This window comes from Aedes albopictus, chromosome 2 (genome assembly GCF_035046485.1).
Source record: "Aedes albopictus strain Foshan chromosome 2, AalbF5, whole genome shotgun sequence".
Lineage (NCBI taxonomy): Eukaryota > Metazoa > Arthropoda > Insecta > Diptera > Culicidae > Aedes > Aedes albopictus.
In genome coordinates this window covers 503174682-503195113 of record NC_085137.1, presented here as the reverse complement: position 1 = coordinate 503195113, position 20432 = coordinate 503174682, and the positions used below count along the sequence as shown (strand labels likewise).

Below are 20432 nucleotides of genomic sequence, written 5' to 3'. Positions count from 1 at the left end.
GGAATCCTGAAAGAAGCTACGGACGAAATTCCGCGAGGAAAACAAGAGAAATATCGGAAAACTATCGGTAAAAATCCCGTCGTAAACTATTGGATAGATATCCCGGAAAACCTGTTGAACTCAGAGTTGGCATCAAATCCTTCCCAACCAAGCTGAATATGATCAAGTTTCAGGCAATTTGGCCGACATAAATCCCTCATGACGAATAGAACAAACCCGCCGATGTCATGTCTTTATATAATTAAAAAAAAAAATGGGGTTATTTTTTTGAATTATATACTTTTAAAATTTCATCCGGAAAAACCTGGAAAACTCAGGGAATTTAATTTTGAGTTATGCGTAGACACCCTGCTATACAAAACCGTTTGTAGGCCAACGGTGGCGTATGGGTTCCCCGCATGGTTCGACTGCGCGCAAAGTCACCGAAACAAAGTTCAAATCAAACTAAAACTGAAAATGATGCTGGACCTGAGCCCGTTCCACCCGACCGACGAGGTGCACAGGCTTGCTGGTGTTGAACAAATCGACGACTGGTTCCAGAGACTAGTTCCACAATTCCTGCTAAGCTGCTCGACCTCTATAAATCCTCTTTTACAAGAGTTGGCCGCATAGTTTTTGTAGTTCTGTGATATTAGTTTTTAAGATTCCTTTTCTATCCCGTTTTTCTGTAGTTATTTCGAAGGTTTTTGTTTGTATTTTCCTTCCATGTTCATTTGTAGTTGGTTCGTTATGAATACTAAATGTAGTCTTGTTTATATAATCGATGTAAGGAATTCCGTATCACGATGAAGAACTTTATGTACAAAAATGTATTGGATAAATCTACGAAATAAACAATAATAATAATAATAAATATGTACGACTCCGTTCATCCGGATATTATTAGGAATGCATATTGCGAATATCCGTAAAAAAAGATGGTAATTTTTCGTTTCTACGCTTGTGAGCGGCTATTGGAACACAAGCGGCACCTGGTATACCGAGGGTACAAGCCAGAGCTGCAAAATATCAGTCATGTCAGTTGACTACTGATTTTGCACCACCGTCACTATCACTGTCAAAACGATAGTGATGACAACGACTAGATACTGACCCGCACTTCAGAGCACTATCATAGCAACTGAACTGATATTTTGGCGATAAACCAAAACTCAAAATTTTTAATGACTAACATGCAAAACTTGCTATTCTGTACCACATATTCAAATTTCATCACGGTAAGTGTTTATTTTTATTTTTGAACGAATTTTAAAGATGGCTTTTCAGTGATATCTACTCGCCATCGCAATCAGTCCAGTTGTGATGGAAAAAGGAAATGATGAGAGCTCCAGCACTCGTAACATTTCGTTTGGTGTGCCCCAAGAATCGATCCTAAACCCGATTCGCTGCTAATCGGCATTTTTTTGGAATTCCAACTGAAGTTGCAAACTGAATGCAAAGGAAACTCAGTATATCTTCTTGACTAGAAGGCGTGCCGGTCGACACCTTCCTCGTAGGTCGATCACGGCAAATGGTAAGCCGAAATCGACACCATCGATACAAGCATCAAACGAACCACGAGATCGAACAAGACTTCCTGTGATATGCCAGAAAACCCGTTCATCGAAGCACTGCTACAAAATAGCATGCGAATGGAAGGAATGTTGGAGTTCTCCATGCGTTGCATGGAGAAGATAATCAGTGCCATGAGATCGGTAAGAAAAGAAATAAAAGTGAAGTGGCCAGAAAACTTATTTCTCCGTTGGTCCCATCCTAGGCCTATCATAGTTAAGTTAAGGACAAACGTCTTGAAATCCCGCTTCAACAGTGCATCAGAACTTCAGACGCACAAATCTCAAGAAGCAAGCTTCAAACAACAGTGCATTTTATTATTCTATTCTTGCTTACTTGCAATAAGCTTAAAATGAAAATGAAAATTTTTGATCATGATGATTACACTATTCCATGGGCATCACTGCAATTTGCCTTGAAACATAGTTGGCATGATTTATGTGTGCTATCTTTGGCGCCATGTGCAGCAATGTTGCCTGCTGGGAAGCTGAACGATCACTGTTAAAGATTCTGCAGTTGGATAAAAATCAATAACTAATTAATGAGGCGTCCGATTTAAATGTGGTCTTCGGCAAAGTTGTAGCTGATAGAGTAGCCTAGGAGTACCAAGGGTCAACTAACACTCTAGGGCACTCGGGGAAGTGCTACGGTCAATTGAATGAAAAACATCCTTTTCCTTGTGCACTCTCAATTTTCAACCAAATCAGCTCATTTTTCGGCAGAAGGATTAGAAGCTGGTTACGAATCGAATTAGCGGTGTGGAGCAAAAAAGATTTTTTGAACCACGCTGCTAGTATTATTTTTTGTGTCTGTGTCTCATATAATGAATTTGAGTTGTTCTCAGTTGACAGGTAAACCAAATCTATAAATAGGGTTACAAAGGGTATTATCGGCAGCTTTGTTCTCTTCTTCATGAAGGGTTTTTCGGCCAAATTACCCGAAACTTGGTCATTTAAGCCAATTTTGAGTCCAATAGGTTACAAAAAAACCATGACGAAGAGAACAAAACGGCCGAAAATACGTAAGTTCCCCTATTTAATGTAGCAACGTCAAATTCTGAAAAATAAATAAAAAAAACAAGGCATCCGCCTGCTGATTAGTAAAATCTAGTGTGTATCAGTGGAGAACACTCAACAGATGCCTGCGCGATATAATTCATGCAAAAAGTTCCAGCATTGACCTCTATCGTTGATGTCACCAAAAGCCGGTAGCGACAAAATTCGGAAACAAAAGTGTAGGTGGACAGGTGGACCAGCAGGGGCAGAAGCGGTATCTACAAATAAGCATTCCCATCAGGAACCCAGTAGAGCATCGCGGAAAAGACAAACCCAGAAGCTCATCGCGACACAGTCTCAATATTTAGATACCGAATTTTACTAAATATCCATCAGTTTCTACCCTCGGCTGTGAGTTGGGATGAAGAGACGTCGATTCTATTACACATTGAGTAACGATTTGTTTGTCTATTATGGTACCTATTTGTTTTAGTTTCAATTTAATTTTCACTGGACTCCCGTTTCTTTTCTTAATTCCTTTCTGTTTTCGAGCTTATTCGGTTTCATTTCTTAGTTTATATTTTCTCTGTATACTGGCACATATTATTCCGTTTTCTTCTACTAATAATCCGACGTTTCCGCTTTCTTTGTAACTTTACACATTCGCATAGCTTATGGTTTTGTTTTATTCATTTGTTCCATGCGTTCTTCAATATATATATGCAATAGGTAATCGGTAGTTAATTTATACAAACAATATCTATCAACTAATCATATATATGCTTTTTTGTAGTTTGTCCTTTCTTTGTTTTTGCTTTGATTCTCTTTGATTTAAAATTACCATCTTGTGTCAATTTGTTTGCACGTCTCCGCTTTTTCCCTTAAACCAAACTCAAAATAAATGCTTTCTTCTTAGGTTAACATTCTTTTCGTTTGCTGCTTGCTTTGTGTGCTCTCGCGCCGCGGAATCAAGTATAAATTTGGGAAAAAGACTCAAAGAGACTTATCAATTGGAGGAAAAGATTTCATCTTCTACTTTGAGCAGTTTCGTTACTATACGATTCGCATCGTGTCCTACGCCTTAGAGTAATAATACACATTCATAAAATAGTACTCTTTCTCGCTTATCCGCACTACCCTAATATATGCTAATAACTCTCGATAGTGTTTCTCCCCGTTCCGTGGACAGAGAGAAGAGAAATCCTCCTAGGCGTAAAAAAAACTAATAATAAATAGCAAATAGATTATTCGAATACCAGAAGAGGATGCGGATTTGCATTTGTTTCGATAAATAGACATACTTTAACGGTAGCAGACTTAGAAAAATCACTCTTGAACGATTTTGTTTTTTGTCGCAACTACGGAAATCTTCGATCTACCTAAAACACCTTCCTAATTCCATCGAGTTTTGTTTTGTTTTGTTCGGGCGAAGCTCAGCTCCGCCGTCATAGTTGCGCGTCACCAAATTTTGTAACTTTTCGAACCTTACCTACTTACTAGTCGTAGTTGCTTCTCTCTCTACTCGTCCAACATTTGCACGAAGCTCACCGGGAACATGCCTCGCCGGGAGCTGTCCCCTTCGATTTCGCCCTCCATCCAGTTGTCGTCGTCGGTTCGCTCGTTCAGGACGATCAGAATTTCGCCCTCCTTGAACTCGAGCTCGTCGTCGTTGTCCGCGTTGCAGTCGTACAGCGCTCGACACCGCCGCGGTCCGGTCTGGAACGGAATACAGAATGAATGGGGTCTGTTACGTTTGGCATAAGGACATTTGGCATGAGGACGTTTGGTATCAAGGACATTTAGGTGCTTCAGGAACAACACAGAATACAAGAGCCCGATACATTTGGAATTCCCTTTGGAGTGCCACAAGGATCAACCCTCAGTCCAGTTCTTTACAACTTGTACATCAGCGACGTACCACAAATAGACGGAGTGTGTTACTACTTCTTTGCCGACGACACGGGGTTTTCTGCCGCGGACCTATCAGCGGACCCCATTTGTCAAGCACTACAATCTGCTTCAGACAGTCTAAGCGATTACCAGTCGAAATGGCGAATCAAGGTTAATCCAGCGAAAACTCAAGTAATGTTCTTCACCAGGAGGAGACACCCCAGGCACTTGCCTCGGCAGGAAATTACAATTTCGAATCAAGCTATACCTTGGTCAGATGAATCTATTTATCTAGGCCTGTTATTGGACAGTAAAATGATTTTCGGTAAACACATCAATCAAGTGCTCCTGAAATGCAAGCGAACCGTGAGTTGCCTATATTCGCTTCTGAATCGGCGTTCTCGCTTAGACAAGAAGCTCAAACTTCTTCTTTACAAAGCAATCATCCGACCCATCATGCTCTACGGTTATCCTGCATGGAAAATTTGTGCCGAAAGTCATCGTAAAAAACTTCAAGTCCAGCAAAACAAGATCTTGAAGATGGTCCTTGATCTGGATCCTTTCTACCCAACGGCTGAGGTTCATCGTATTGCCAAAATAGATACCGTGAATTCCTTTATCGAGCTTGGAATGTCAAAATTTCGCAACCGGTGCCGTATGTCTACCAACCCGCTAATTACCGCTTTGCAGTAAATCTGTCGGAAAGAACAACACCTCTCTCTCTCTTCTTGGCGTAACGTCCTCACTGGGACAAAGCCTGCTTCTCAGCTTAGTGTTCTATGAGCACTTCCACAGTTATTAACTGAGAGCTTCCTCTGCCAATGACCATTTTGCATGCGTATATCGTGTGGCAGGCACGAAGATACTCTATGCCCAAGGAAGTCAAGGAAATTTCCTTTACGAAAAGATCCTGGACCGACCGGGAATCGAACCCGTCACCCTCAGCATGGTCATGCTGAATACCCGTGCGTTTACCGCCTCGGCTATAAGAACAACACCTCTGTGATATTAGTAATAAGGCTATAATTCTACCCCTACCCGATAAATAACTCCAACAATTACACTAGGTTTTTTTCTCTGGCTTTTTCCTAGTCTCTACCACCATTTGTAATTTGCTATAATTGAATTCCCAATGTGGCCTTTGCTAAAAGACAGTTGTAAGACATCAAATCTCTGTTCTAACCTAATGTACACCCAATAGTTGTAAAAGAAATTGCTGAAATAAATAACGTGTATTTTAACTTAGATGCTAATTCTACATTTAACGATATCTCCTGATAACCCCAGGTTGTATAATTCTGTGATCTTGATCAATAAATTCTTAAAGAATCAAACAAATGGATTTTGTGTTTCAATGACGTGCGGCCCGCAGGCTCTTTTGAAAATTCAATTTTGGCCCGCAGTGCCAGTTAGGCTGAGGATCACTGATCTAGATGATGCCGTATGAACTACAACGGCCTCCATCATGGCAGCTTTTGAAGAAGCTTGCCCTCTACGGTCTGTGAAGACCACAAGGGTCTTCACCCCTTGGGTGGAATTCTGATCTGGCGAAGCTCAATAAACAATGTACCGTGACTGGCCCTAATTCTGCGCAGTCCCTAATTCGGCGCACTTTCTCTAATATACGACAAGATCATGGACGCTAGCTTAATATTAGCTTCAAATATATTTTTTTAATATTGTTTCTATAGTAATAAAAAAGTTTGTGAAGAAAAAATGTTTCAAACTAATGACCATTATTTTGTAAAAAAATAAAATGGTGTTGCAAGTACGGGAAATCACCTGAAATCTGTGTCCGTTAGCGAAGCTGCTAAAAAGTTGCCTCATCAGCTGAAGCATTTTGCGACATATATAATGAATATAATGCCTACTTCTCCATGCGCATCCTGTACTGCTGTCTTCGAGGAATCAGAATGGGCAAAAAACAATTGAGTTTTCTTCTTCTTTTCTTCATGTTCTTGTTCTTCTTAGGTGCGCAGAATTAGGAACTGGTATTAAATAGTGGTCCTAAGTGCGGCTCCGTGGTCGTGCGGCTAGGGTCACCAAGCTCTTAGTCGCATCGTGCTGAGGAGCGCGGGTTCGATTCCCGCCGCAGCTGTCAGGAAAAGTTTTCGGCTGTGCCACTGGGCGTTGCATGCTAGTCCGTTGTCTAGTGTCGTGCTTCCTTCAAAGAGCGAAAAGCTCACTGGAAGCATTGAGCGTGTCCGTGTCTTTAAAAAAAAAAAAAAAAAATTCTGCGTAGACATTTAACCACTACATTTTGAACATATAATTAATAAACAAACATCATATATGTAAATGCCACCATAGTTATAAACACCATATTCTATGTTTCTAGCAATCCGGTGAATGTAATTACGTTTAAAAAAATTAGTTTATAATCTTTAAAGCCTTATTTACGCTTCTTGCATTTTTGATCCGATAGTTCGACCGGATTAACCGTTCGTTTCAAACATTTGCCATCAACCCCGGGGCGAAACTCAATGTATCCATGCATGCATACGTCAAACGGGACATATGATGTGAGTTTACATGGAATTTGCTTAAACAGAGGAAACCCTGGAGTTTAACAAGAAAGAAGTCTAAGTTTGCAAGCAAATATTGTGCCACCTTTTCATGGCGTAAGAGTTTATAAGTGTTTTAAAATGAACGTAAATTTTACTAAAATGTTATGAGTGTGCATATTATGCGGATAACTTAAAAGTTTTACATAGTAGTATTCAGTAATGCTACCAAATCCTTTTGTGTAGCATGATTAAAATTCACTTTGCTTAGTAATCAAAGTTGGTTCCAATACGGTCGTAATGTATGAAAGTTGAAAATGAAGAATGCAATTGAATTTGGTCTATGAATCATGTTTTCATTACAATATATTATCTTTTTAGAGTTTTTCCCATGCAGGGCCCATATAGCCGAGGCGGTAAACGCACGGGTATTCAGCATGACCATGCTGAGGGTGACGGGTTCGATTCCCGGTCGGTCCAGGATCTTTTCGTAAAGGAAATTTCCTTGACTTCCTTGGGCATAGAGTATCTTCGTGCCTGCCACACGATATACACATGCAAAATGGTCATTGGCAGAGGAAGCTCTCAGTTAATAACTGTGGAAGTGCTCATAGAACACTAAGCTGAGAAGCAGGCTTTGTCCCAGTGAGGACGTTACGCCAAGAAGAGGAGAGGAGAGGAGTTTTTCCCATGTGCGCAGAATTAGGAATATTAGTGCGCAGAATAAGGAACATTCCAAAAAAGGGTGCGCAGAATCAGGAACATTGACTCATTTTAGAAATTCCATGATTTTACATAAAAATTGAGTGTTTTAAATAAAAAATATATTTTTCTCTCAATTACAAGGCTTATAGCTATGCGCGGTCAAAATTCAGCCAAATCGGTTTTATTTTGAATTTATTACGGCTGATTGAAATTTAAAAAGTCTTAGGTGCGCAGAATATGGGCCCTCCACGGTACCTAGAAAGAGTTGGAACAGACGACGTTCGGCTGGATCGGAGGCTTTCAGGTCGGCTCGCAAGGCCTACCAGAAAGCTCTTCGATCTGCTGAACGATCCGGCTGGAAAAAACCTTTGTACAAATATTTCCAGTCTGAGTGAAGCCAGTCGATTGAACAAAATCCTTGCAAAATCTAAGGATTTTCAAGTGAACGAACTTCGTTTGCCAAATGGTGATTTCACTTCCTCCGATGAGGAAGTTTTGGAATGTTTATTCAGTACACACTTCCCCGGATGTGTGGATATTACATCTTCGGATGAACCTGATGTCTTTTCTTGTAGTTATGATTCTTTAGCTTCAGCTCGGAGTATCATAACTCTAGAATCGATTGAATAGACACTAAATAGCTTTTCTCTTTTCAAATCTCCTGGGGCAGATGGGATTTATCAGATTTGCTTCAGAAGAGATTTGATCATTTCAAACATGTTTTGAAACAACTACTTGTTTGCAGTTTTGCTACAGGGTATATTCCCAAATCCTGGCAAGATATTACTGTGAAGTTTATTCCGAAAGTGGGTCGCGCGTCGTATGAAGAAGCAAAGAGCTTCAGACCTATCAGTTTGACCTCTTTTCTTCTGAAATGCTTAGAACGCATTGTTGATCATCACATCCGTGATGTTCATCTGGTGAATGTGCCTTTTCATGTAAACCAGCATGCTTACCAATCTGGAAAGTCCACTGTAACTTTTTTACACAAAGTTGTTTACGATATCGAGAAGGCATTCGCTCAAAAGCAATCCTGCTTGGGTGTTTTCTTAGATATCGAGGGTGCCTTTGACAACGTGCCTTTCGATGCCATATTGGAAGCCGCACGGGGTCATGGTATATCTCCAATGATTTCCAATTGGATTCACCTAATGCTCAAAAACCGACATCTCTTCTCGACATTGCATCAAGCGGCGATTAGGAAATTGAGTGTTTGTGGATGCCCCCAAGGCGGAGTCTTATCACCGCTTTTGTGGAATCTCATAGCAGATACGCTATTGAGGCAACTCAATAATAGCGGTTTTCCTACTTATGGTTATGCCGACGACTATCTAACATTGTTAGTCGGTATGTGCATCAGCACCCTTTTCGACCTGATGCAAAACGCTCTTCAGGTAGTTGAGGGTTGGTGTCGCCAATATGGCCTTTCGGTAAATCCGCTTAAAACATTCATTGTTCTTTTCACGGAAAGGCGAAACCGTGATGGCGTTCGACCTATGCGTTTCTTTGATTCTGAAATCGATGTGACTGAACAGGTAAAGTACGTTGGAGTTATTCTTGATTCCAAGCTTTCCTGGACACCTCATGTTGAGTTCAGAATCAAGAAAGCTTGTATGGCCTTCGGGCAATGCTGGTGAACTTTTGGTACAACTTGGGGTCTAAAACCCAAGTATATCAAATGGATCTACACAACTGTTGTTCGATCAATATTGGCCTACGGATGTCTTGTGTGGTGGCAAAAGAGCGAAGTGAGAACGATCCCATCAAAATTAGGCCATCTTCAAAGGATGTGCTTAATGGCGATGTCTGGAGCGTTCTCTTCAACTCCCACGGCAGCGCTCGAAGTTCTCTTTGAAGTTGCCCCACTACACATTCATCTCAAACAAGAAGCACTTTCTTGCACTTACGCCTATGAGTACTCGGTTTACTCGAGGAAACTCCTGTAAACCGCAGTTCAACATACACCTTGTTGTTTCCATTTTTGGTGAATTGGGACAAAGTTGTCCTTGCTCCTAGTGATCTTACAATTGCTTGTAATTTTCCATATAGGACATTTTCCACGAAATTCCCTTCCCGGGAAGAGTGGACATCTGGATATCTCGAGCGAAGTATTTCAGACGGCATCGTTTGTTACACTGATGGCTCCCTTCTCGAAGGTCGAGCAGGTGCTGGTGTTTATTCTCGTGAGCTAAGGCTGTATCAGTCTTACTCACTTGATAGACACTGTACCGTTTATCAGGCCGAAATCTTTGCTCTTATGTGCCGGAGTGTAATCGACACTTCAGCAGCACATAATGGGCAAAGTAATATACTTCTGTTCAGATAGCCAGGCTGCTATTAAAGCACTTGCTTCGGCCAACTCTAGGTCGAAGATAGTTATCGCTTGTCGAACTCAAATCGAGGAGCTGGGTTTAGCAAACGCTGTTCACCTTGTATGGGTACCTGGCCATTCTTTCATCGCTGGAAATGAATTGGCTGATGAGTTAGCTCACACTGGAGCATCACATGACCTCATTGGCCCTGAGCCAGCTATTCCGATATCGAAGTGTTGGGTAAAGCTTCAGATTCACACCAGGGGCCTGTAGCATAATGAAAATTTTACTTATACAGGCGTACCTCGATAGTACGTACCCTCGATAGTACGTACCCTCGATAGTACGTACCCTCGATAGTACGTACATTTTGCCTCGATAGTACGTACATCAAAATTTACTTAATTTTTAATCTACAAAAATGAGTTCGAATCATTAGTAAACGTATAGCGGAGACTCCGATACTATGAATTAGTGTTATGCAGACTCCTATAACACGGATTTTCAGTAAAAAGTAGTTTTAAAATGTAGCGAAATGAATGGCATGAACGAATACGTTTGATGTAATGATTGCAGTATTCTTCGCTTTACAGAGATATTTTCTGCCAGTCATAATATCTGGCATCATCATTCTGGCGTTACATCCCAACTGGGGAGGACTGCTTCTCAGCTTTGTGGTCTAAACGCTTTTTTTTATCAATAGAACGTTGTAAAAAAGGCACATGATGGTTCTATTTTGCGTGGTAATAAAAATACTTAATTTCTCGGCGAAGATTACTCTCCAAAACATGAATCAAACCCATCAAGTTACTTATCCAAACCATTGATTTCAGTTCACTTACATAGGGGAAATTGTGTATTTTCGGCAGTTTTGTTCTCTTCGTCACGGGGGATTTTTTGAAACATGTTGAACTCAGAGTTGGCCTCAGATCCTTCCCAACCAAGCTGAGTTATACCCTATTATTTTTTTTTTTCGATTTCCAACAATTAACTTTTTTTTGCGATACGTATAAAATATTTGACAATTTTCCATGAGTTCGGAAATTTAAAGAACTTTGAGTACCGTAGGGCACTGCAAACCGCGGTGGCTAAGGAAAATGTTCTTAGTTTTTTACGTTTCGTGGCTTTGTTGTTTACGATTTGGATTTGAAAAAATCGTCAGGTCTCACATTAAAAATAAAAAAAAAAACCCCAGCTTATCATGAGTGGTTGGATGTAATTCAAAATTACCCCCCATTTGCGTGCGTGTGCTGTTTTATAACTTGATGGTGGCTCACCTCATGGAGTTCCTTCTGGGATTCCACAAGAATCCCCTCGTGGTTTGTATACAAATTTGTTTCAGAGCTTTCTTCTGGAATTCCGTAAGCTCTTAATGAAATTCTTCCGGAAGTTTATTTAGGATTCCTTCAGAAGTTCCCTCTGGGGGTTTCCCAGGAGTTTTTTTTTTCTGAGATTCCTTAAGAGATTTCGCCTGGGGTTCCGTCAAAAGCTCTTGCCAGGATCAGAGAGTAAAAAATTCGAAGATTGAAAGTGAAGATTGACATTCTCATTTTTTCATTCGCGTTTGGCCACATTCATTGTCAGCTGAATGCCTCTCTTTTTTCATTCAATTCTCTGTCACGAATATTTTTTCGCAAGTCGTAAAATGTCCAATTTTTGTTAACAGACGCACAATCCGACTTAATGGACGAATAGAGATGATAATTGATATTCTAATTAACTACTATACACAGATTAGAAGTATAATCGGGAGTTACGGTCCAGTTATATTTCTCAGTGAAAATTGTCAGTGACAGAAAAATGAATGAATAGGTGAAAAAATTCATTCACCAAAATGAATTTTATTTTGATCCCTCAGTTGAGAATTTTCAAATTTCACGGTGAATTTCACTCATTGAAAATGAAAATTTTAAACTCTGGCCAGGATTGTTACAGGAAGTTCCCCGAGATTCTTCCACAGATTCCTGGATTTCTGTAGAAATTAGTTTCGAGATTCCTTCAGCATTACTCCTTCTAAGATTACCTTAGTAATTTTTCCTGAAACTCTTCCAGGTATTCCTTCCGTGGTTTCTCCACAAACTTATTCTAGAATTCCTCTAGAAGGGAGCTATAACTTAGTTGCTTTTTCCTGTGTTTATTCAAGAAAGTCCTACAGAAACTACATGAGGAATTCCAAAAACAAAATGCTCCAAAAAGTCCATAAGGGGCTGTCCATAAACCACGTGGTCATGAGGGGGGGGGGGGGGGTTCGGCCAATGACCATTTTGTATGGACAAATAAAAAAAATTGTATGGACTAATGACCACGCGGGGGGGGGGGGGGGGGGGGGTTTGAAAAGTCCCAAAAAAATGACCACGTGGTTTATGGACAGCCCCTAATGAGCTCCATGAGGATTTCCATTACAAACATCTGAAAGAATTCCAGAAGAGTCTGCAGGAATTCCTGGCGGTGCTCTTGGTAGAAACCAAAAAAGAGTCTCTAGATGATTCCTCTAAGAAATCCCGGAATCAGTTTCTGAAACAATTTCTAGAAGAAGCTCAAAGAGGAATCCCGGAAAAAGTTCCTGAAAAGTAATTCCTGACAGTCACCCAGATGAAATTCCCGGAAGGAATTTCCGAAAGAATCCTGGAAAACTCCCAGAAAGATTACCTGGTGAAATTATTGTAGGAATCTCAGAAGGAATACTTGAATCAGAAGTAGCTCCCGAAAAAAAACCGGAAGATGTTCCTGGAGGGATCTCGGAGAAGCTTTCAGAGGAATACTGAATGAAGTTCTTGTCAGGGATCTTGTAGGATTTCTGGGAGGGTTTCAGAAGGAATTCCTTGAGAATTCCCAGAAGATACTCCGGGAAGAATCTCGTATGAAATTCCAGGAATAAATCCTGACGGATTGTTGCAAGGAGTTTTTGAAGGAATTGTTATATTACGTAGTATTTGATCGCCACTCGAATATGTAATTTATGAACGATCCTTTCAATCATACACACCGCCATTCATAATCTCCCTTTCCTTTCATTCGATATCCGAGTGCGTACGAGTACGGAAGCATTAATAAACGTTACTTTGTAAAATCTACACCGAAATATTTTATTTGATGACCGAATAAAACATGGTGTCAGAAGTAGTCGTGGACTAAAAAGTATTTTCCGACGTCATTCGTATATCGTGGAAGTGTTTTTGAGGAATTGTTCGGTCCGAGCGGCGGGAAAATCATCAGCAGCAGTGATTGCGGAAAGTTGTGCGGTGAAGAGCAAACTTGTTGGATCCTGTCGTGTGCCATATTTTTTTCGCTATCGTGTCGGACTCGAGTGTTTTCCCAGAAGTGAATAAACTTGAAGAAAATGGATGCAGATCAGTTTTCGCGTTTTATGGAAATGCAAAGGCAGGCGATGCAGGCTCTGATTGGTTCAGTGAAAACCGTTCAATTGAATCAGCCTGCGGCACCGGTTGCGGGAAGCGCAGCCGCGTCGTCTGTTCCACTGCCGCCGCCGCTAGATTTGGAAGGTGACATGGAACAAAATTTCAATTTTTTTGAAGTGAATTGGAAGACCTATGCCAGTGCGGTCGGCATGGATGCGTGGCCGGCCGATCAGAACAAGCAAAAGACGAGCATTTTGCTATCGGTGGTTGGAAAAGACGCGTTAAAAAAGTACTTCAATTTCGAACTGAATCAGGCTCAGCAAAACGACCCGGAACTTGCTCTCGCGGCGATAAAGAGCAAAGTTGTGCGTGAACGGAACAAGTTTGTCGACTGGTTTGATTTTTTTTCGCTGGTGCAAGATTCCACAGAAAGTGTTGACAATTATTTGTGTCGTGTAAAATCACTCGCGAAACTGTGCAAGTTCGGTGTGCTGGAAGGGGACATGATCAAGTACAAACTTGCTACTTCGATCAAGTGGATGAAGCTTCGATCTAAGTTGATAACGACCCAAAACTTGACGGAAGCGCACGCCATGGATTTGTGCCGTGCTGAAGAAATAACTGAGAGGCATCCGGTTACAGTGGGTCAAGCAAGCGCGGAAGTGAACATGGTGAAAAGAGAAAAGATGAAGTGTAAGTTCTGTGGGGCAAAGCATGATTTCTCCAAAGGTGCTTGCCCAGCGCTGGGGAAAAGGTGCAATCGTTGGGGTGGAAAAAATCACTTCGAGAAAGTGTGTAAGGCGGATCAGAAGAAGAAGCTAAAGAAGAAGCTCCGAGTGAAGCAAGTGCGCGAAGAAAGCAGCTCCGAAAGTGATTCAGCGGAGAGCAGTGATAACGACAACGATGAGTCGTCCTGCGGTGAAAGTGTGTCAATCGGAAAAATCATTGATAAATCCGGTAGTGGTGGACATGTTACCGCGGACCTGGACTTGCGGATCGGTGGGAAATGGCAGCCCGTGAAATGTGAGTTGGACACTGGTGCGAACACAAGCCTTGTGGGGAAGAATTGGTTGGAGAACATGATTGGCAAAGACAAAATCGAGCTGCAGCCATCCGCGTACCATCTCCAAGCATTCGGCGGGAACAGCATTCCGGTGATCGGGCAAGTAAAAATTCCATGTCGGAGGAAAGACCGTAAGTACAGCCTTGTTTTTCAAGTAGTCGATGTTACCCATGGACCGCTCCTCTCAGCAAATGTGTGTCGCATTCTGGGCTTTGTAAAATTCTGCAACACAGTGAATTTCACTGCACCGAAAACGGAACAAGAACTTCTGAATGTATACCGTATAAAAGCTCAGAATATCGTCAAACGACACGAGGAGGTTTTTCACGGTATCGGTAAATTCGCCGGAGCCGTGTCTTTGGAAGTTTCTGCCGACGTCACACCTTCGATCCAGCCACCTCGAAGAGTTCCAATCGCAATGAGAGAGAAGCTGAAGGAAGAACTGAAGAATCTGGAACGCGATGGGTTGATCGTGAAGGAGAATCGCCACACCGAATGGGTTAGTAATATTGTGTTGGTCAAGCGCAAGGAGCAGAAATCGGAATCCGTTCGCATCTGTCTCGATCCAATACCGCTGAACGCAGCGCTCAAACGTCCCCATATGCAATTCACCACTATCGACGAAATTTTGCCCGAATTAGGGAAGGCAAAAGTGTTTTCAACGGCGGACGTTCGCAAGGGTTTCTGGCATGTGCTACTGGATGAGAAGAGTAGCCGACTAACAACGTTTTGGACACCGTTCGGGCGGTACCGATGGATTCGTCTACCTTTCGGGATCGCTTCCGCCCCGGATATCTTCCAGATGAAGCTGCAAGAGGTGATTCAGGGATTATCGGGAGTGGAATGCGTTGCTGACGATTTGCTGATTTACGGCTCGGGAGACACGTTGGAGGAAGCTCTGGAGAACCACAATATCTGCTTGGAGAAGTTGTTGGTTCGCTTGAAGGAATGCAACGTCAAACTGAACTTCAGCAAACTCAAGCTCTGCGAAACGTCGGTCAAGTTCTACGGACACGTGTTGACGAACAAGGGACTTCAACCGGACGAGAGTAAAGTTGTTTCTATCAAGAATTTTCCGCGTCCGACAGATCGTAAACAGCTTCAAAGGTTCATTGGAATGGTGAACTACCTCAGCCGTTTCATACCAAATCTCAGCGCAAATTTCACTGTCCTTCGGCGATTGATTTCGGAGAAAGAGAATTGGGTTTGGTCAGAAAAGGAAGAAGAGGAGTTCAATCGTGTCAAGTGTTTGGTGGCAGATACTAATACACTGCGATACTACAATGTGAACGAGCCAATAGTGATCGAGTGTGATGCTAGTTCTTACGGTCTAGGGGCAGCTGTTTTCCAAAGCCATGGAGTAATTGGATACGCTTCACGTACCCTCACGCCTACTGAGAAGAACTATGCACAAATCGAAAAGGAATTACTCGCTATCCTCTTCGCTTGCGTACGGTTCGATCAACTAATTGTGGGAAATCCTAAAATTACCGTAAAGACTGATCACAAACCGTTGGTTGCCGTGTTTCGGAAGCCACTACTTTCTGCACCGCGACGTCTGCAGCACATGTTGCTAAATCTGCAGCGCTACCGATTGACAATCGAGTTTGTCACGGGCAAAGACAACGTGGTGGCTGACGCGATATCCAGAGCACCGTTCGACGAAAATCTTGCGGATGATAGGTTAAATAAGCGGAACATCTTTCGAGTATTCCGTGAAATCGAAGAAGTCAATCTCTCCAGTTTCCTGAAAGTGAAGGATGAGCAGTTGAACGAGATCATTGCAGCGACAGAAGCGGACACGTCTTTGCAACAGGTTATGCAGTACATTCGTGATGGTTGGCCCGCATCAGTGGATAGAGTTCCGGATAGTGCCAGAATGTTCTTCAAGTACAGGAACGAGCTCAGCACTCAAGACGGAATCATCTACCGTAACGACAGGATTGTTGTCCCGTATACGCTACGTCGGAAGTTGACTGGCAAAGTCCATGTCAGCCACAATGGGATGGAGGCGACTCTAAAGTTGGCACGGGCGAACCTTTTCTGGCCTGGAATGAGTGCCCAGATTAAGGAAGCTGTCGCTCAGTGCAACGTGTGTGCTAAATTCCAAGCATCTCAAACTCCAGCGCCAATGCAAAGTCACCCAATTCCAGTATACCCATTCCAATTGGTATCAATGGATGTCTTCTTTGCTGAGTACCAAGGAAAAAGTTGCAAATTCCTCGTTAGAGTAATGCGGGGCAAAAGTTCGCACGGGGCAAAAGTTCGCAGTGGGTGTTTTTCGGAGCACAAATTAAGAACCCAAACAAATCTGTATGGGTTCGACACATAATCAGGTCAGTTACTCGTCAATAAAAATTGGAATGATTTCGTTATGGTTTGGCAGAGTTATGCGAAAAAATGTGTTTCTAGGTGTTTTGATAGAACTTTTGGACCTTTTGGAATAAGAATTTGTAGTAACAAGAAGAATAAAAATCTCATAACCTCTTGATGTCGGAGAATCGTTATTCCATAGTAGTTCGAGAGGTGCACTCGAATAAACAATAAACTACTAGTGCTTCTTGCAGAAACGGACATTGTTAAAACCTCGACAGTGGGGCAAAAGTTCGCAGTAGCTGTGGGGCAAAAGTTCGCACTAGATTTCTGCATCTAGTACATCAATATAATTACAGAATCTTTGAAGCAATGATGATTTCGTATAGAATCTACTATATATGTATAATATGTGTAGTATGCACCCTGAAATCGTTCAGGCAGAGGGTTTAAACTTAGTTTTGTGAGAAGTTCTTTTATAAGGCAAACTTTATATTCACCCATTTAAATCAAGAAATGAAAAATGGCTTTAAAAAACATTTTAATACAATTTCTTCGTCATCCTCGTCGTGTCTTTTCGTAAGTTTCTGAAGTTCTTATGTTTATCTACTTTACCGGGGTCTTTCATAGCTTAGTTTGTAAATTGACAGCTACAACTCATCACCATACTGACGGGGATAAGATTCGATTACGGTCCCGTTCACCAGATTTGCTGCATATTTGTTTTTTTTTATGTATTTTGTGCAACATGTATCTCTATGATTACCCCACAATGTATTTTGACAACTTCAGTAACGCTGGAAAGGACAGCTCTTAGTTAATATTTGTGGAAGTCTTCATAAAAGACACTCTATACAAAAGCTGAACACCAGGTCGTATTCCAGTTGGGGCGTAATGCTAAGAACAGAAGGAAACAGATTTCATGGCTAGAGTGAAAAGACGAACATGAATTAACATGAAATAAATGAACATCAAATCAATAAACTATCCTGTACAAGGTGCGAACTTTTGCCCCGCATAATGCGAACTTTTGCCCCCACTATGGGGCAAAAGTTCGCATGAGAGTACTTGTATTAAAATTTGTATTACTAAAACTTCAAAAGGAACGCGAAAAAATCTAGTACTACGTTTTGAAGGCAACATGATAGGAACCCGTTTAACGAAGAAAAATTATATTGTTCTCTTTTCGTTTATTAGTTATTTTGTGAAGTCTGTTAGGTGCGAACTTTTGCCCCGCATTACTCTACTGTTGACCATTTTTCGGATTTTTTTGAAGTTGACCTGTTGAAGGATTTAACACCGAAAGCAACGATTGCTGTATGCAAATCCAACTTTTCCCGACACGGCAAGCCGCAACAGGTCATATCAGACAACGGAACGAATTTTGTCAACCGAGAGTGGAAACAGTTCGCTCGTGAATGGGACTTTCTTCATTCAACATCGGCACCACACCATCAGCAGGCTAACGGAAAAGCTGAAGCGGCCGTGAAGATAGCGAAACGGTTGTTGAAGAAAGCAGATGAAGCAGGCAATGATTTCTGGTACGCATTATTGCACTGGAGAAATGTTCCAAATAAAATTGGTTCCAGTCCCGCAGCTCGGTTGTTTTCTCGAAATACTCGCTGCGGTATACCAATGTCTACAAACCATCTAATGCCAACACTAGTGTCGGGTGTTCCTGAAGCGATTGAAGAACGAAGGCGTAAAGCGAAGATTCAGTATGATAGAAAAGCCAGGAATCTACCGCATTTGGAGACGGGATCTTCAGTCTACGTACAACTTCAACCAGAAACATCTAAGACTTGGACACCTGCCAGAGTTAGCAACAAACTGAATGAGCGGTCGTACATAGTTGATGTGGATGGTATGCAGTATCGACGTGATTTGGTGCACTTGAAACCACGTAATGAACCCCAGGCGCCTGAAGTGAATCCAGATCAATTCATCATACCAAACGTTGATCCTGTTGCCACGGAGCAGTTGGCCGTACCGGTTTCTGACAGATCGGTGTCTAATCGAGAAGCGACCAACAGTGTACCTGATGCCGTTCATCCGGAAGTAGCATCAGCAGCGAAGCCACCGGAGACCCCGAAAGTTACCAAACCATCCAAGGATTCAGTCGTTGATGATCAAAGTGTTAGACCTAAGAGAAATGTTAAGCTCCCAATGCGATTCAAAGATTACTGTCTCTAATAGTTTTTCTTTTATTGTCTATCCGGTTGGAATCAAGACCGACATTCAATCAAAAATTGTCATTTTCTTGGTTCACAAGTGTCGCAACTGTTTCGCATCTAGTGCGCTGTGTTGCTGACAACAACGGGAAGGATGCGCACTACTTTTGACATGATTATAAAACGTCGCGAGTTGAGTCGCGTCGCAACTTGATTGTGCGAAGTCCGGTTTGGTGGCGGCCCGACAATACTATAAAACAGGGAGGATGTTATATTACGTAGTATTTGATCGCCACTCGAATATGTAATTTATGAACGATCCTTTCAATCATACACACCGCCATTCATAATCTCCCTTTCCTTTCATTCGATATCCGAGTGCGTACGAGTACGGAAGCATTAATAAACGTTACTTTGTAAAATCTACACCGAAATATTTTATTTGATGACCGAATAAAACAGGAATATCGGTAAGAGTTTCTGATAAAATTTCCGGAAGAACTCTTAGAGAAATTCTGGGTGAAGTTGCTAGAATTTCCAGGAATCTGGAAGCCCAAAAAAATAAATCCAGAGACATCCTAAAAGAAACTATTCGGAGAATCTCTGATGAAATTCCCGGAGGATTCCGGGGACTTCTTGAGAAATTCTGGAAGAAATCTCTTGAAGTCCGAACGTAAACAAAAAGGTCACAAAACATCGAAACCGAAAAAAAATCCTTAGCAACCGCGGCTTGCATTGTCCTATAGGTTGTACCAATTCAATTGTTTCTGGGTGAACCCAAATCGTGGGATTCGGGGAAAGACATTTCGCTTTCTCGCTTGCTTTAGAGATTTCTTCAAGTTTCTTTCAGTTCCGAAATTCCTCTAAGTTTTGGTTCTGATATTTCTCCAGGAATTCTTTCTGGGATTCCTTAGGGATTCTTCCAGGAGTTTCTTCTGCGATTCCTAATGAGATTCCAGGGTCTCTTTCAGAGATTTCTCCAGAGATTCCTTCCGAAACTTCACCAAGAATTTCCTCTGTAATACTTCGGGACTTCCAGGACTTCTTCAGGAATTTCTTCCTGAATACCTCCAGGAATTTCGTTCCGGGATTTCTACATGAAATCATTCCAAGATTCCTACAGGAATTCTTTCTAAGATTCATCAAATATTGTTTCCTTGAACTCCTCCAAGAATTCCGGGATTCCTCCAAGAGCTCCGGGATACCTCTAGGAATACCTTCTCGTAAAAAAAAATAAACTCTTGGAGGTGTCCTAGAAGGAGCTATGTTCAGAAGATTTTGAAAATATCACGGAAATAAATATTGCAGGAGAAAATACTTCTAGAATGTTTCTATAACAAGATAAAACTGATCTAGATCGATTTAATTATATCTAGACCAGTTTGGATGGTTCTAAAATATAATTCAAATAAAATCAATATAAGTTTCCAGAGACGAGATGCCTCTACGAAGCATCTCCAGAGCACAAGAAGATTTTTCCAATAAAGATAGGATCCTAAACAAGCAAAATTACGTAATTAATAAACGGACCCTTAGGCCACATGTATTTTTTTGGCAATCTTGACGTTC

General features: G+C 41.6%; 1 protein-coding gene across 3 annotated transcripts in view; it reads right to left on the bottom strand.

Moving 5' to 3' along the window:
* Positions 1–3107: 3107 nt before the first annotated feature.
* LOC109409972 (arfGAP with SH3 domain, ANK repeat and PH domain-containing protein) overlaps positions 3108–20432 on the bottom strand; it is a 154645-nt gene continuing 137320 nt past the window's right edge. For all 3 annotated transcript variants that reach the window (XM_029870339.2, XM_062854443.1, XM_062854444.1), the window contains one exon: positions 3108–4262. In XM_029870339.2, the coding sequence (XP_029726199.2) occupies positions 4065–4262 (198 nt within the window). In that variant the 3' untranslated portion in view covers positions 3108–4064. The remainder of the gene's footprint in view (positions 4263–20432) is intronic.